This window comes from Barbus barbus (assembly GCF_936440315.1).
Source record: "Barbus barbus genome assembly, chromosome: 48".
In the NCBI taxonomy this organism is placed as follows: domain Eukaryota; kingdom Metazoa; phylum Chordata; class Actinopteri; order Cypriniformes; family Cyprinidae; genus Barbus; species Barbus barbus.
Window position 1 is genome coordinate 16,176,322 of NC_136726.1, and position 18,911 is coordinate 16,195,232.

At 35.3% G+C, this 18,911-nt stretch overlaps 1 protein-coding gene across 1 annotated transcript in view; it reads left to right on the forward strand.

The window, feature by feature from the left end:
• The first annotated feature begins 368 nt into the window (after positions 1-368).
• LOC306866326 (NT-3 growth factor receptor-like) overlaps positions 369-18,911 on the forward strand; it is a 98,824-nt gene continuing 80,281 nt past the window's right edge. Inside the window, exon 1 of the mRNA XM_079411441.1 lies at positions 369-915. Coding sequence (XP_079267567.1) covers positions 671-915 — 245 coding nt within the window. The 5' untranslated portion in view covers positions 369-670. The remainder of the gene's footprint in view (positions 916-18,911) is intronic.

The window sequence follows — 18,911 nt, forward strand, 5'->3', positions numbered from 1 at the left end:
TTTTGTTTTTCAAAAATGACTAGCACTTAAGAACTTTTTTTCCCTTCCCGAGGATGGATCCTTTTTTATTATTATTATTTCGGACGTCCGTATTTGTTACGTAATGGTTGTACATCGTGCTTGCTGCTTTGTATACAGGAGTTTGGCAGCAGTGTTTCTGCCTGTTGCAGAGTGCGTTCTTTCCCGGTGCAGATTTGATCGCTCTTGCCGTTCTGCAGGTGCGTCAGTTTTTAATCTGCCCAGTAGGTGGGACTTGATGCTCGGAGCATGTACCTCTCTCTCTCTCTCTCTCTCTCTCTCTCTCTCTCTCTCTCTCTCTCTCTCTCTCTCTCTCTCTCTCTCACACTAGACTGCGCTCTGACGCTCTAGTCTTCAAGCCGGAGCTCCAACACTCTGGAACTGCGCGGCAAACAGCACCGAGGAGACGGGGAAGCTTGTACCATGCAGCCCGGAGAGGAGGACAGCCTGGGACCGTTGATTTTTGAGCCCTTTCTACATTGACGGAGTATTTTCCCCCTCTTTTCTTGGGGACATTACTGCCGATCTCATTGATCTGACATACCTTCACTCTCATCCACGCACCCTCGCGCGCTCTCGCATCACTGCACGGATATCCGTTGCCGTTGAACATTAGTGAGGAGCTAAAACATTGAGGGAAGCACCTGGAAACATGGATTTATTCTCCATCCCACCCCGCGTTTGCTGGTGGAGGATCCTGTTTCTCCTCAACATCTTCCAAGATTATATGAGCTCCATGCTGGACTGCCCACCGACCTGCCGTTGTTCTACCACGAACATCTTTTGCAACGAGTCTTACCAAGGGAATTTCTTTCCCCTCCTGGCACTACAGGACACCGTGAGCGATGGGAATACCACTAACAGCCTCCCGGACCTGTTTGAGAACATCTCCTCCATGTAAGTCAAGCGCACAAGTGTCCATCACATGTTGAGTCCATGTGTGCATTGAGATCAACTCTCAGCCTCCCACTCACTCCAGGCTTTGTGTTGGTGTGTGGGATGAGAAGGGTTTTAATGATGGGCAGTAGCTAAAAATGTCAATTATACTGTTGGATTTCAATTGAGTGTCCATATTAAATCAAGCATAAAAAAAGAAACAGATTATTCCATGTACACAAAGTATATAATCAATGTTAAAAAATTCCAAATAAATGACACCTGGTTGGGTACAATTAATTGCACAGCTTAAATGCATCTGGTTTTTTGGCTTCACAGAGAGGAGTCTTTATAGAAGCTGCTTTGTATTCAAGACCGGAATCCCAAAAGGAATTTTGTCACATTCGTGAGCTTCGTCAAAGGTGCATTGTGCTATTAAAGAGAGCGAGAGAGAGATAGAGGGAGAAAAAAGCTTTGCATGAGTTCGAAGTCACATACCAGCCTATATTAATAAGTGCATGGAGATTTTGAAGTCACATTTCATTTTTGCATTCATTTCTGGGCTGATGTTCCAGTGTTTGGCTTCTATTAGAAGGTTAAAGTCGAATAAGTAAACAGAGACAGAAACATTAATGTTGTAATAGCTATATGATGGTGTTTTTGATGGTCTCTGATGGTTTTGGGATAAATAAGAGAGCTGCGTAATGGCCCTCTGCTGATCTGAGCAACTAAATAATAACGCCTGGAGCAAAGGAAACATTAACGTCCTTGTCTTCAACCGGCTTTGGATACCAAATAATGACATGAATTGCAAAAGCTATTAGTTTTGGCATATTAAGACATCAATTCTTCTTTCTCCCTCTCAAAGTTTTCTTCATATGGGCCATCTTGTGGTTCAACACTGGACACACCATCAGTCTGGATCGGTTTTCATTACATAATATCAATAATTTAAGCTACAAATGTGCAAAATGCGAGACAGATCGTGTTCTCGTTGAATTATGTCAATGCTACTGCAGCAGTGTGAACAAGAGAGTACATTTTGGTGAACAAAAACCTGATTGATTCTTTGTTGGGAATTGCCTACAAAGGGATGCCATGACAACTCTAAAGCGGCTTTGTGACGGATTCACTTTTTCCCATCGTATTCTATCAAGGAAACTGCATAATAGTGTATGCAAACTGATGTATGAGCTCAACAGGGAGACGTTTTCACACCCCTGTCTCCAGTCACTGTGTAAGGCCACTAGAGGGGATAGTGGTAACCTTTTCCTGCATCTAACTTGACAATCCAGAGTGCACTGATCAGGAAGCTTGTCGCTAAAGTGTGCAAGTCCTTTCTCGCTTATTTACTTTTGGCTAGTTGTTTGCTTTAAAGATTTCATTCTGTGCAGTAGCTGTAGAGATTTCAGCACCTTCTGATGCTGGACAGCTCCTGTAACTCGTCCAGTCCTTTGCTGCTCATTTTGGGTGTTTCTCTTATTTGACACCCAATCTTGGAGCCTCTACAAATGAGTTAATGATGTAAACAAATGGTGGACATCCAAAATGAGATGTGGGGTACTTCAGGAGCAAAATTGAACGCTTTCCTGTAAAAGCGGTCTACATTTTTAGTCGGCATTCCCAGACGAGTCATCAACCCACTTCTATTGTATTCGCTCGACCTTGACCAATTTACAAATGATGGCGATTCTCCTCCTTCAGGCCAACTAGCTTCAATGTTACTATTAAAGGCCAACTGAAACCTTGGAGGAGACTGGGGCAAGTTGTCATCTGGTCAGCGGTACATCCAATTAACTAGGTCTCGAGTCAACAGAAACGTTTTTACATAAATGTCAGGTCGGGGCAATGTCACTTTTTTTATATGTATAAATACAGTTCATTAATTATAATCTTCTCATTTCTGCCTCTTTTTTGTCATTTCACATACTTCATATTTGTTTTAATCTGTCTTGAGAGCTGTTAAATTGCCTATTATACTGTCAGCTATTTAAATGCAGTTTCCTAGTGTGACAACTTGCCCCATATACAGTAGTGTGATATGAATGGTAGGCAGACTCACTACCGTTTAAAAGTTTGGGGTCAGTAAGATTTATGGTTTACAACGAAGATTATAATTTTATGTCTCTTATGCTCATCAAGGCTGCATTTATTTAATCTAAAATAAGTAATATTGTGAGAAAATATTATAATTTAAAATAACTATTTTATATTTGAGTATAATTGGTGAATGCTGAATTTCCAGCAGCCATTACTCCAGTCTTCAGTGTCACATGATCCTTCATAAATCATTCTAATATTCTGTGATTCAGAATTCTTTGATGAATAGAAAGTTCAAAAGACTGCAACAATGTAAATATCTTCACTGTGAATTTCCAAAAGCATTTGGAAAACTTAATCATTTTATATAATCAAGTTGCATATAAAGAAAGATAAAATAAACATCCTTTCCATTAAAGCTAACACTTCTGTTTGTGAAGTGTGTTAAGTTAAAACAACAGTTTAGATTCAAGTATGACACTTGTGTGTGCTTGAGGGAAGACTAATTTCATACATCCTCTAAAATTCACCTTTGGATGTAGAAAAATTAAGTTGGTCCTGAGAAAAAGACTAACAGAAGTTGCAATAGCTACCATGCGATACCATGCGACACTAATGTGAAATAGTATTTGTTGGCATCACAAGTGGTTGAGGCCCACCCATTTTTGCAGTTTTTCATATTTTTGAGTGAGAATAACCCAAAGTAGAGTTTGCCATGTTTGCAGCTTTTACAATCTATGGTTGTTTTCCCCAGCTTTGTTTTAGTCTTCTGTATGTTGTGCATCAGAGTAATCGAGTACCCTTAGTGTTGCTCATTTGTTTTCATCAAGCCTATCCATTACACAAATTGTCTTTTTTTGTACTCTCGATAATGGTATTTCTGTATTAGCAGCACTATTCTTTTATTTTGCTAATGGAATGTCATAAAGCATGGCCAAAATATGAACAGAATACCAGATCCCTCTTATTTAAATATGCAACAACAAAAAATGCTCAGTGAAGTCAATATGAAAGAATCTAGATTGCTACTTGCATTTATGATTGTTCTGACTTCTAGAAAGAGTACAAAAATAGCATTTTAAACAGTAATGATTTATTTACTATTAGTAATTTCTGACACATCAAATCAGAGTTTTATAAGAGATTTAATAAGAATATTGTGCAGTTTGCATTCTGTTTATGTATATATATATATATATATATATATATATATATATATATATATATATATATATATATATATATATATATATATATATATATATATATAAATACATAAGCAGAATGCAAACTGTACAATATTCTTATTAAATCTCTTATAAAACTCTAATTTGAGGTGTCAGAAATGAGCAATAGTAAATATATATATATTAATTTACATAAATTAAAGGAAATTTATTTATGTATGATTTATTTAACATCTAAAAAAAGATTAATTTCAACATTATTTTTTAAAATTAATTTATATTTATACTTACTGTATCTATTTCTTTATTAAAGGGGTAATAATATTAATTTTTTTAAAAACTTTTAATTAAAGCAATTAATTTGTTTATTAAAGGGTTAATCAAATTTAATTAATGCATTTATTTATTTATTTATTTATAAAAGTGTTAGTACCTTAAATTTCAAGAAAATATATATTGATTTCAATTTTATTATTTGCTTTTAATTTATTTGATTTAGTATATTTGTTGTTGTTGTTTTGTTTATTTGTGGCACATACAACATTGGACTCTCTCTCTGAGCAAACAAGTCGCTTACTATTGTTGATTGACCATTCAGCCATCCCAGGGGTCTCTGATGGTCGTCTGAGAGCCTAATTTCATGTGTGATTAAAAGGAGTGGATTAGCAACAGTTTCAGATAGGCCTAGTTGAAAATGACTCCCTGAAATCTAAATGGCGCTACTTTGGAAAGATCTCTGAAGCTCAATTACACCGGAGCTTTCAAAAAGCGTTTTCAAAGTAAAGCGGCCGTTGCAAATCGACACCTATAAAAGCCATCAGCAGTGTCACGTACCTGCTGATAGATGGAAAAGGCATGAAAAAATAGGTCGCTCATTGAAGAACATTTTAATGGAAATTCAAACTGCGTCTACTGTATACTGATGTGTTGTGCTCGTCATTGTGCGTAAGAAGGATTTTTTTTTTTCATTTTACTTCACTCGCCTGCCTACTTGATTGCTGCTTTCAGGTAATCAAACAATAGCTTCAGGGCACAAATGGATCTATAATTATGCTCCTTATGTGCCGATCAAACTTTCTTTCTTGAGCAGGAACCAGGAAGGGAAAGTTAGTTAGTTGCCGTTTTACTAGGTAAAACACTGACTAAGCGTTTGTAGATTGGGTTTTTGGTTTGGTATTGCTTGAGGATCTGTGACTCCTAAGGTGTCTTTTGTGCTGGCAGGTGTGGTTATGTGCAAGGCCAGCTAATTTCAGCTCGGTCTGTCTGGCCGTGGCTGCTGGAAACCATGTTAGAAGCTGTGAAATCATCCATGGCATATGTTGTGCTAGGAGAGGCTGAGAGAGGTGAAGAGGGTTGCTATCGAAGTGGCGTATCTAAGGAAACGCAATAGGATCTCATTTGCATCAGCTTTTCTTTTTTGTCTCATGCCCTGGTTGTAATACCATCTGTGGGAAAGGTCATGGAGATATAGGGACACTATGGAAATGCTTGTTGTGCGTGGGCTTCATGAAATGCATGGAATATTTATAGAATTTGTAGATGTCACATGAACGTCAGTAAGCAAGTGTGAAACCTTTACAAACATGTGTAATGTACGAGAAATCATTTGATCTTTTTACAACTAGTTTTATGAAAACTAAAAACGGTTCTTTTTTTCTTTTTTTCTTTTTTTTTTTTTTAAATGTCATTAGTTCTGTTTGGGTCTCAGACACTTTTTATTTGAGTTTATTTTATTTTATTATTATTATTTTATTTCTATCTATCTATTGATTGCTCTATCGATCTACCGATTGGCTTTCTTTCTTTTTTTCTTTCTTTCTTTCTTAAAGGGTTAGTAATGTCTTCAGTTTGAATTGAGGAAAGTTCGATTTATTTTATTACATAGATAATTTTTTGTATGTTTAATTTATAAAAACGGTTAAATACTTTAATATCTCTAACTATCTTAAATTTAGCAGAAATTGCATTTATATAGCCTATTTATTTATAAAAGGGTTAGTAATGTCTTCAGTTTAAATTGAGAAAAATTATATATATATAGATTTCTTTTAACAGTTGTGTGTTTAGTTGATTTATAAACGGGTTAAATCCCTAATATCACTAAATATCTTACATTTAACAGAAAATTACATTATAAAAGGGTTAGTAATATCTTCAGTTTGAAGGAAAATTCTAGATTATTTTCATTATTTTTCTTTATTTACATTTAGTCATTTAGCAGACATTTTTATCCAAAGCGACTTACAAATGAGGACAATGGAAGCAATCAAAATGTATGTATTTATTTATAAAAGGGTAAAAATGTTCAATTTCAAAGGAAATTACAGACTACTTTAAACTATTTTGTGTTTAGTTTATTTATAAATGGTGAAATCCCTTAATATCCCAAAATATCTTACATTTCAAAGAAAATTACATTTATTTATTTATAGAAGGCGTAATATCCTAAATTTAAAGAGAGATTCATTTTATTTTAATTTGTTTTATTTATAATTTAGTTTTCTGTTTATTTATTTGTGGCACATACAGAATTGGACTCTCTAAGATCCAAGACATACAGGATGTAGAGTCCTTCCCAACTAAGTAAAAAAAAAGTAAAAAAAGTAAAGTCACCCATACTCGAAATTGGTGCTCTGCGTTTAACCCATCCAAGTGCACACACACAGCAGTGAGTAGTGAACAAATGCACACACACACACACACACACACACACACCGTGAACACACACCCGGAGCAGTGGGCAGCCATGCTGCGGCGCCCGGGGAGCAGTTGGGGGTTCTTGCTCAAGGGCACCTCAGTCGTGGTATTGAGGGTGGAGAGAGCGCTGGACATTTACTCCCCCCACCTACAATTCCTGCCGGCCGGGGACTCGAACCCGCAACCTTTCGATTACGAGTCCGACTCTCTAACCATTAGGCCACGACTTCCCCTACACATTTAAGGATGTTAAGAAAAGCACGAGGGAGGGTTAAAGGAAAGCATCCATTGATTTAAAAATCAGCTATCCTATTTATTTGATCCTAATTACCTGAAGCTCATTTCACATGGTTTAACAACCAGAAGCTAAACTACTTCACAAAACGTATAAAATCCAATAACACCAGCTTTGCTCCTCTCTGTCTCTGCTTTAGTTTTAGTAATTGTTAGCTCTGTCTACAGACCTCGTGAAGTCTAAGCAAAGTCCCTGTTTTATTTACTGCCTATTTATTTACAGAAACACAGGTGCAATTTGACAATTTTGAGAGCCTTAGGTGTCGGATCAAAAGAAAACTGTTTTCGTCTGTGTTTTCAGAAATGGTTGTTTGACATTCTTAACCTAGAAAACTCTGTCTTTGTAGCGTGTATTAATATTATTATTATTAAAAGCCCTTTTATGACTTTTTCTTTGACCTTGAGAGCTTAAAAAGCTTTTTGTTTATCATTACGCTATGATATTGGTGACATAAGCTCTTGCATGAATGAGCATGTCATGTACATTATTATTTTCAATAATATTTTAGACACGATAGGCTTTTAACAACCCGTTCAAACAGCCAAAAGAATGCAAAGCTCTTGCTAATGTGCAAATTATGGATTTTGAAGGCGCATGTGACTGATCTTGGGGCGCGTTGGCATGGACTGACCCGCTACTGTCCCGAGTACAGTAATGGGAAGCATCCATTTGTGTGACCCCTGATGTTCATAATGTGTCTGGAGGCCCTCTTTATGATAACCTTAATGGCAGAAAGATCAATATAGAGCAGGCCAACCTCAACGACCCTCATGGTGTGGATGCAGATATGACCGTGTGACACGGTCAAGGTCTCTCTGTGCTACGTTAATCAGGAGACTTTCCCAATAATGGCTTTGTTAGTTTTTTCCATTTTACTTGTTGTATTGGGTGGCTGCCTTCAGTCATAAATAATCCCGGTGTGTCATTTAAATGGGGCCATGTGCTATTGATCGGAGATTCTTTCCGTAACATTAAAATGGTCCGTTTTGGTTATGTGAGGTTGATGGAATTTGTCCAGAGGTGGACATGTTTACGAAGAAGGAGATCTGGTGCATGGATCCGCATATTAAGTCACACCAGTGGACCTGTGTTGGTATTTGACATGCAGAACCACATAAATACATCCATTTGTTCAATTTTTTTTATATTCGACCTTCTTGCCACTGATCTTACATACATACATACATGTCTTATTTACAATTGTGGGTAGTTTTAATAGTTGTATTTGTATCTGAAGTGAAGAAAAATGGTATATTCATTAATAATAATAATAAATTATAGTTATTCATTTATGTATGTAGTACTAGTAGTAGTAGTAGTATTGAGTAGCATAAATAATAAATACATAAATTATCATTAATAATAACAAATAATTTTCTTAGTAGTAGTAGCGTAAATACAAAAAGTATAATCAACAACAACAATTATAATAATAATAATAAAACTAATAATAGTAATAATAATAATAATCATAATAAAATGATTGGTAATATATTAATATAATAACATGATCATTACCTAGAGTAAGATTATTATTTTTATAACATCAGTAGTAATATTAGTAAATTAATATTAGAGTAATATTAGTAAAGTAGTAGTAGTATCAATGCGTAAAGTTATTATTATTATCAATAATATTAATAATGTATAAATAATATAATATTATTATTATTATAGACTTATTATTATTATTATTATTATTATTATTAGTAGTAGTAGTATATAAATATTAAATATTAATCCATAAAAATGCATACAGATATAATAATGATACTACTACTACTACTAATAATAATAATACAGGTATTACTAATAATATGTTGTAATATATAATAATTTATAATATGTAAATTAGTAGTAGTAGTCATCAGGAGTAGTAGTATCAACATGAAGTTGTTATTTAATCAATGTAAAATAATAATAATACTGTAATATTATAATATAATAATAACAACATCATTTAATAAATTATTATTATTATTAGTAGTAGTTGAATATAAAGATAAACTTGTAAAAATACATACAGGAATAATAATAATAAGAAGAAATAATAATAATTTATACTACTACTAATCACCTATGAATAATAATAAAACAAAAATTCATTTTATTAATGGGTGCCTTTCAAGGACACCTTACATATAATAAAATACATAAACAGTAAAAAAACAACAACAAAAAAACAACAATTCACAATAATACACATAACTATATAAATCAGAATCAGCTAATCTAAAAACTGAGTTTTAAGATGCGATTTAAAAATTGAAAGACTAAAACTGTTACATATGTCTTGAGGTATTCCAAAGCCTTACAACTAAAAGCTCTACATCCCATGGTAGTCAAATATAAATCACCTTTGTACATTTAGTGCCTGAGATGCAGCCATAATGTGATGATGATAATTTTCTGTTGTTATTGTATTAAACAAAGGCATGTGACAAGAGCCAGTTTATCAGTACATTCACCAGACTGCTGTAGCTGCTGGCTATACGTGACACTAAATAACAGTAGGAAGTTGAGGCAAAATGATGGCCGCTGTTGCGTCGAAACAGTGTGGTGCAAAAATATGTGCATGCCACCCCTCCTCCTGCTGCTTCTACAAATAAGTTACACAGCGTTTTGTCAGACCCCACACTGAGAACACTTCTGTTTGCGTGTTTGATGGGGAATCGCTCCCTAAATTTAGCTGAATGCACTCAGTAAGAATGACAGCCAGAGATCTCAAGGTCACATGGCGGTTTAATGTAGGTTTGTAGATATTTTGCTTAAGCAGGTCATATAACTGTTGCTGCAAGGTTTTATTTTATTTTTTTATTTTAATGTTTTATTTTAATTTTTTATATATATTAATTTATTACATTTTTAATTTTATTAATTTTTTTATGTTTTATATTTAATTTAATTGTACTGATTTGTTTTGTTTTATTTTATTATTTTATAATTGTATTTATTAAATAATATATCTTTTTTTTCACAGTTAGTTAGAAAGACACTCACTTTATTGATAGTGTGAGAGGCTGGTTTTACATGATGCTACTCTTATTTGTCACAATGCCATTGTCCTGACATCTGGAGAGGTCTTGTAGTGGTCATAGACCATGATAAAATATTGATCACTCTCTCCTTTCAGCAAATGATAAAGCCTTTAGAAGACCTCTTTAGAAGACATAAAAATAAACTTCTGTCTCTTTATGACTAGGAAAATTGTAAATGGACAGTTTTTGCAGCTTTTTTTGTGTGCCAGCAAGGCAATTTTTAGCCACTGTCGGTGATGAAAGTTAATGAAACACAAGAAGTTCCCAGCGATTTTTCCTAATTCAATAGAAAACTATTGATTTAGCCAAAAGTAATGGAATAACAGCGACAGTGACATTCCAATCTAGAATATTCCCCGCTATAGACGGAGGATAATACGAAGGAGGGAGCTTTGGGTTTCAATCATCGAAGTGTTGGAGATAATAATTTCGTCCGCTGCTGTTTTAGATTTCCTTCGTTTTCATTTTCTCTTTTTCCTCGCGCTCTCCCGTCCTCGTTCTCATTTTTTTCTATCCCTCCTACTTGCCGCTGATCTTTTATTCATTGCATGGCTAATGAAGCGCCTGATAGACAGTAGAACAGTGTGGATGATCCACTGCAGTTTATTTCTCGGCTAGAGAGCAGATGAGAGGCGTCCACAGGTAGGCAGTAGTGGCATCTTTAACGGCATACCGTGTTCATGCTCGCCTGCCTGCTTGCTTTTGCAAAGGACTTGAATATATTGCTCTTTTTCATTTTGAAAATAATGTCAGACCCTTTAAATCTGATAGTAACATGCATTTTCATTGATTAGATCACACTGGATAACACTTGACTGCGTTGAAAGACAGAATCAGTCTCTGACGCACATCCACAGATGCCCACAGTCCCTTCTCAGTCTAGTAAACTCTAATCTGATTGGCTAAACACAACTTCCAAGAGTAAGAGCACACATTTATTTATTTATTTATTTGTATTTATGTAATCAGTCCGTTCTGACTTGTTCTGAAGTTGTGTAGGGCAAATGTTTTTGTATAACATTTCTTTCTTTCTTTTCAGAGTTATTACAGTGGTATAATTAATTTAAGATAACCCCTTGGATTGGTTGTTTTAGATGTCAGTCAGTGAGTCTAGATGTAAATTCTTTTGAAAGAATCCTGAAAAAAATGTATCTTGGTTAAGCAACACATTTGTTTTCAATACTGATAATAAATGTTTCTTGAGCAGCAAATCAGCATATTAGGATGATTTCTGAAGGATCATGTGACACTGAAGACTGGAGTAATAATGCTGAAAATTCAGCTTTGCATCACAGGAATAAATTACATTTTAGAATACATTCAAATATAAAATCGCTATTTTAATTTGTAATAACATTTCACAATATTTCTGTTTTCACTGTAAATTGGTGACCATAAAACACTTAAAAAAAACAAACCTATGAATGTAATATTATATTTGTGCAACTTTATTTAAGATCTTTCTGTCTTACTTCCTCTGCTACATTTGAAATCTTCCTACTAAGCTTTACACCTGTAGCATCTATAACAGGTAAGCCTGTGCATTCTGACTCAACATGTATTGACTTTGACTGATGCTCTATAAAGCCTAAGAGGTCTTATAGGAGTCTGTAAGCACAGGGCTAAGGGCTTCCGTGTTGCCAGAGGGTCCTAGTTCTTTGTGATAGTCATTGCTATTCACAGGAAGCCACAGCAATAGGAAAACAGGAGTGGGCGTCACAAATGGGATTGAGCGTCTTAGAGGGCACCTGCGCCAGGCAAGATGCAGGTTGGGTTTAGCCGTGTATCGCTGTTCCCTGAGAGCGCCTCGTCTTTTTGGGGGCCTGTTTAGGATTCCAGGGGAGCTTTTCTGTGATGAAAGGCTAAGTGGGATTTTGCCTCCGATCTTGGCATTTCTCTGTGTAATGAAATGTTACTTTCCAACTGCAAGTGGCCGAGTCTCTATAAGGTCATTGTGATGGTGTCTTGAAAACTTGTTTTGGGTTCCAAGTCGCAGGAAGTGTGCCTCCTCTGCCAAGTGTGCGTCAGGCTTATTCTTAGATGTGAAGTAACCCAACCACAGTGTGTTAAATCTTGTAGCGGGTTGTAAAAATAACAGTTTTAAGCAAAGTTTTATATGAAAATGTAGAGATTTCATTAGCATATCATTTAAATATTCAGAAGTACCTTAAGACTTTGCAGTGTTGAGACTTTTAACAAGTACTTCATCTAATTTTTTCAGTTAAAATATTGAAATATCTTTAAAACAATGATTATTTGTGAAGGTTTGTATTACTTGACAGATTTGTAAAACTTGGCTTAAATATTGTATAAGCATATATATATATATTTTTTACTGGAAACTCATTAAGAAGCCTTTTTTTGCCGTGTGATATTCAGGTCTAAATAATTGCTAAATTGCGAGTTTTCATTTTTAGTATTGCTAGGGCATTTTGGGTGGTTCTAGGAGCTTGATAAAACTTGTCAGTCTCTAGATTGTAAAAAAAAAAAAATCAAATCAAGTGCTTCATCTGATTTTCCAGTTAAAATATCGAACCGTCCTTAACCCTTTGGGGTCGGCTGTATCGCCGGCGATACGAACTCGGTTTTTTTAAGATAAGTGCAAAAGACACTAAAAATGCTCTGTTGATTTTGGTCACACAAATAAGTGTCAATCGAAACTGTTAAGTGTCTACTTTTTTTTGAGTACACTCACGATTACAACAAAACTTTGTGGTTTTGGGGAAAAAAGAAAACAAACAGGGTGCGCTGTCTGTCTTCTCCTTCTCCTCCGCGATATGTTTATAGTAACGCGTCACTAAAATGAAGTGTAACTCAGCAAATACTCAACACAGAAACATGAGAGTTATCTCTATAGAAAGCCTAAAGTGTCTGCTTTCAACTGAAGTAAGTGTTGTCGAAAACAAATGTTCTGTGATAAAGTAATCCGTATGAAACCGACACGATGTTCAGTCTGTCCAGTCTAACTCATTATTTCTAATGAGATCCCGCCCCCTCGTGTTCACATGTAAATAACCACGTAAATAACCTTGGAGACGCCCAACAACAAACACACAGTCACGAGACTCCGTTCATCTCTGCTGGTGTTAGTTTCTGGAAGAAGACGCGCTGAGTAAAGGCTGGATTTACCTCAGAATGAGAGCCAAGAGTTCTTCCAGAATACATCGATCGATCTGATAAGTAAGTAAATGCTTCTTTTTTGCATTAGTTAGCGTGTTATTGTGACAAACCTGAACCGTTTAGTTGGGTTTTCCCCAAACGACAACACGATGAATGCTACGCATCTAAGAATGTTTAATGTTCACAAATAGATTTAATATCGTGCTAAACAATACCAATTAGTTTCTCAGATATAAAATATCCTTTTTTTAATGGTACAAAGTACATCCTTTTGTGGTTCACAGCATACGTGAGTCTATGGCTGCAGAATCATAACAGCTTCTATAAAATCATACATACTAGACTATATGACTACAAAATCATAGTTGTTTTTTCCCAAACTGTAATTCCAGACTACAGTGTTTGAATATGATGGACAATTCATTGTATTTCAATTTCTTACGGCACGATGTTGTTTTCATGCTCTATATAAAACAATAATATGAGAGTATATTGTAACATGATGAATGCTACGAGTCTAAGTATGTTTACAACATGTTTATTATTAATAGTCTTCTCTGTTCAAAAATAGATTTAAATAACGTGCTAAACAATAATAAATAGTTTCTCAGATATAAAATATTTTTTATAGTACAAATTACATCCTTTTGTGGTTCACAGCATACATGAGTCTATGGCTGCAGAATCATAACAGCTTCTATAAAATCATGCATACTAGACTATATGACTACAAAATCATAGTTGTTTTTTTTGGGGTTTTTTTTTTCCCCAAACTGTTGTTTTCATGCTCTATATAAAACAATAAAAGTGCTCTATGCTCTATATAAAACAATAAAAGTAATATGAGAGTACATTGTAACATGATGAATTATATAGTTGTTTTGCAACAAAATTTATTTGAGAAGAATTTGATTACTTGATATATTTTTAAAACCTGTTGCTAGTATTGAACATGCAGTGTTGCATAATGATTTGTAGATATTTTTACTGGAAAACAAGTAATTAGGAGGCTGTTTTTTTTTTTTTTTGCAGATTGTTTGGGTTTCTAGATATTTCTCCATTCCCTCATTCATTGTAAAGCTGTGGTCACTTTTCAAGTTGTTTGGCAAGTTTTGGCGGGCGAAATCCAGTCATTTCAATTGGAACTTCACGTGAGGATGAAAGTTTTCCCACACAGATTTTGCAATAGTTTTTTACCACATTGACCGACAGAAAGCTGCTTAATTTGAAAGTTACTTCTGTGTGAGCTGAGTCATACATCACTACACTATTGTAGACGATTTCCCCTTTTTGTCAGCAAAATTTCAATGAAATAACGCTAATGTGACTGCATCTATGTGCTTTTTTTTCTTTTGAAAAATTGAGAGTCAGATCACTTTGAAAAGTATAAACACCCAACATCTCAAAATCGGATGAACTGAAGTGGAATAATAACCCAAATTATGTATAGTAAATAGTACAGCTTATTAGCGAACACTGCTTATTAATTAGCATATAGTTGTTTACAAAATAATTATTTATGCTAGCTGTGTGCCTGCATTTACCAAGAAGAAAAACCGTCAAGACTGTAGATTCATAGTTGTGGCTATTATCATCATCTCAGTATGATTCAAACGGTCATTTTCGTGACCACATATGTGTTTGTTGTCTGGGCCAGTGTCCTGCTGTTGAAAAGATGTTGCCAATCTGTTTTCTTTGATAATGAAAAGTTTTCACTCTGCCTAACAGGTGCTCTGACCTGGCGATCTCATTTATGAGATTCAGTTTGTGGCGAGCGGTGGAGAGTGGCCAAGATCCAAGATCTACAGGCCTAATTACCCAGCTGCCACTGAAGATTTTTTAATTTCCTATAACTGAAAAGGAGAGAACATTCCTGCACCTGGGTTTAATGGCAAATCTGTCTTTTCCATCTGCAAAACGGAGGCGCTCTTCATCGTCTATCCTCGACACGATTGACCAAAGATTTGGAGAAGTTGTCGTCTATGAAATCATAGTTTATATTAATAGCTTGATGGCTCTGAAATTGTTTTATTTGCTTATCTGCACAATAAGGGATAAGTGGCAGCCTGATCCCGGATCAGTGCACCCAGTCGTGTTTCATTTGTGAATTCAGGCCTAGACTGCAGTGGAGGAGAGCCTCGCAGAGGGTGTGGGCCGTATTCCTCCTCCACCGTGAGAGGAGTTTTAATGAGAGCACAGCCGATGCATGTCCTGTGCATTCATAAATAGCTCTCCACCCCCGTCAAACTCCCTTCATCCTCCATCCACCGGCCCACGGTGCTGGTATCAATATCCAGCAAACATGGTAAAACAGTACCGTCTAACCGCAGAGGGAACAAGGAGTTCCTCTGCTGCCTGGTGCGCGTCGGGTCTGACATTTAGCGCCATTATCCTATTAATGTTCAACATAAATGCATGTCAGCTTTTGAAGATAGATATTTAACCCATTTGAAATTTTCTTGAAAGGGAAATTTTGCTTCGTGCGCCACAATGTTGATTATACTTTTAAATAGATCTGATGTGATCACTAAAATATTTTCTTCTTAGATTTTTCAACTTATTTTTATTTATTAATCCAGTACCCTAAAGCCAACTGTCCTCAGATCATATGAAGTCAATACTTCTTAAAGGCTGTATTAGAATATATATTAAACCTAAGAGATTAATTGTAAAAGCATACCTCTTTTATGACGTAAATTGTTTGGTATTTTTACCTAATTTTATGTTGTATTAGTAGCTAACCACACCACAAAAATAAAATGGTTCCTGTGTTCATAATTTATTGATGCAAAATGTGGTTATTTTGTGAGTACTGTAAGATTTTCCGTCTGACTTTCATTCATTAGCTAGGGCCGGAAATTAAGTTAATTAAGTTAATTTAGTCATTCATTGATGTGAATTCTGAATTTGTCAATTTTTATGATGAATATTTAACACTATTTGTGTGCCTCATGGTGTTCACCCATATTGAGTGATTGAGTATTTCTGAACAGATTAATCCAAAAGGGATTATTTGAAACAGATTATTTCAATTTTGTAGTCTGTTTTGTTCCAAGAATCATTTGAGATGTTGAAAATGGATGTGCAAAGCATCTAAATCCAGCTCTTCGCCTGGGACTGGCTGACAACTGACTCCCAACTGTGTCTCTGGGCAGCGTAGAAATTCCTGTTAAGTGTTTCCTTTCTAAAAACAATGTTATTTGGCTGTTATAGAGTAATAGACTGGGAAAGAAATTTTGAGTTTGACTCAGGCTTCAGATCGAAGTTTGTGTTTGTAGCGTTTTCGTAAGGTTCATTAATCTTCTTTTTTTCTCTTTTTTTCTCATGCTAGTGTTTTATTACCTTGCTTTGTATTCTTTCCAACACATCAGAGACTCTCCTGTCTGGCCTAGCTTTCATCAAGCTAAAACACCTACGGAAAGAGAGAGAGAATAAGAGACTGCTTTACACGTAATTCCTTTTCTATTTAAGTCTTTGTATTGTTAGCATGGATTGCAGGGTGGCTAATTTTAAAACCTCCAGGTCAGGTCATGCCTTTAAGTAAAAACGTGCAATTATACGACCATAATTTGCCATAATTAAAGCTTGAATATTGATATGAGCAAAGTACATCAACAAAGGAGATGTAGTTCATGTACATTCATTACTAATTTATGAGGATATCTTGTTTTAATTAATTCATAATTGCTTTGGAAACTTGGAGAGCTCACCACCGTTACTTTTCCCTAAATAATTACAACCATGTCACCCAATGGGATGTTTTAGATTGGTAATTGGAATTTGATTTAAGTGACTTTTTAAATATTTCAAGCCTAAAGAATAAAACGTAATAGAACGTTTAAAAAGACTGAACATTTAATACCCTGATAGGTCTGAGCAATTAAGAGGAGTGTTAAATTTGATTTGGCAATATTGGCGTGGAGTAAAAAGAAGACTAATAACTATGGAAATAGGTTGGGTTTATCTTCAGCCGCCAGTGGTAGTGCGGATGCGAATGACATATTCAGTGCGGTGGTATATCAGAACTTCCAGCATTTCCCGTGGGAACGCAGGACCATTTAGACAATTAGCTTTTGCTTGGAAATGGCTTTTGATTTGGTTAGATCTCTGCCATATTACCAGGATGGAAAGTGTTCAAGGCACACATGTTGGAAGATTTTCTTTGGAGAGAAGCTAATGTTTATGTGAGTTGATTAACTGTACGTGATTTTATTTTGAATTTTTCCTTCACAAACTAGTTACTCGCAAACCTCACAGCTGACTTCAGTGTTCAAATCAATCATGCAGACTCAAGAAGTTCAGACTTCATGGATTCAGTTAAGAGTTCTCAAAAATCACAGATTAATCTAATTGATAGTAACGCTATCTATCAACTTTTTACAGAGGTTAAAGGGCTAGTTCACCCAAATGAAAATGGTCATCATTAACTCACTTTCAAGTTGCTCCAAACCTGTAGTTTCTTTCCCCTGTTTAGCACAAAAGAAGAGATTTTGAAGAATGTTGGTAACCAAACAGTTGATTGTAGCCATTGACTTCCATAATATGGAAAAAAATACTGTTGGAAGTCAATCACTACCGTCAGCTCTTTGGTTATCTTTTTAGTAATTGTTTTAGCGTCAGTGCAGTGAAGTTTGCACTCAACTTGTTTGATAAAAGCAATCACATTAGTTACTGTACTACTTGCTAGCATAAACACAAAATTAAAAGTTTTTTTCTTTAAGTAATGTTTAATATTTAATAGTGTAGATATTTTAGCCCACATGTTGAAAGTAAATAGCATTAAGTCTGTTCCATGCAGAGTAAAAAATTATAGCTTAGCAACACTGCTAACTTAAAGGGTTACTCCATCCCAAAATGAAAATTTTGTCATTAATCACTTACCCCCATGTTGTTCCAAACCCGTAAAAGCTTAGTTCATCTTCAGAACACAATTTAAGATATTTTGGATGAAAACCGGGAGGCTTGTGACTGTCCCATTGATTGCCAAGCAATTAACACTGTCAAGGTCAAGGCCCAGAAAAGTATAAAAAACATCATCAGAGTAGTCCATCTGCCATCAGTGGTTCAACCGTAACGTTATGAAGCTACAAGAATACTTTTTGTACGCAAAACAAACTTTATTCAGACTTTATTCAACAATTCGCGCAGCACGGATATGCTATTTTTGTTAAAATCAAAGCTTAAACAAATGAAGAAAACGTATTCTTGTGGTGCGTCCCGCGTCTTGCTGATTCAGAGGAGACGAATTGTTGAATAAAGTAGTTTTTTTTTCTTTGCGTACAAAAAGTATTCTCGTACCTTCATAACGTTGTGGTTGAACCACTGATGGCAGATGGACTATTCTGACTGGCCTTGACAGTGTTAATTGCTTGACAGTCAATGCCTCCCTGTTTTCATCCAAGATATCTTAAATTGTGTTCCAAAGACGAACAAAGCTTTTAAGGGTTTGGAACGACATGGGGGTAAGTGATTAATGACACAATTTTCATTTTGGTGTGGAGTAACCCTTTAACTACATTTCTAAGCTGCACCACAGCAATTCGGCTATTTTAAAACCAGTCTAGCTGTTCTTCTAAGCTAGGTTTTTAGCAAGTACTGTAGCTACTTCAGCCTGATAAATGCAGCCTTCAGATGTAGTGG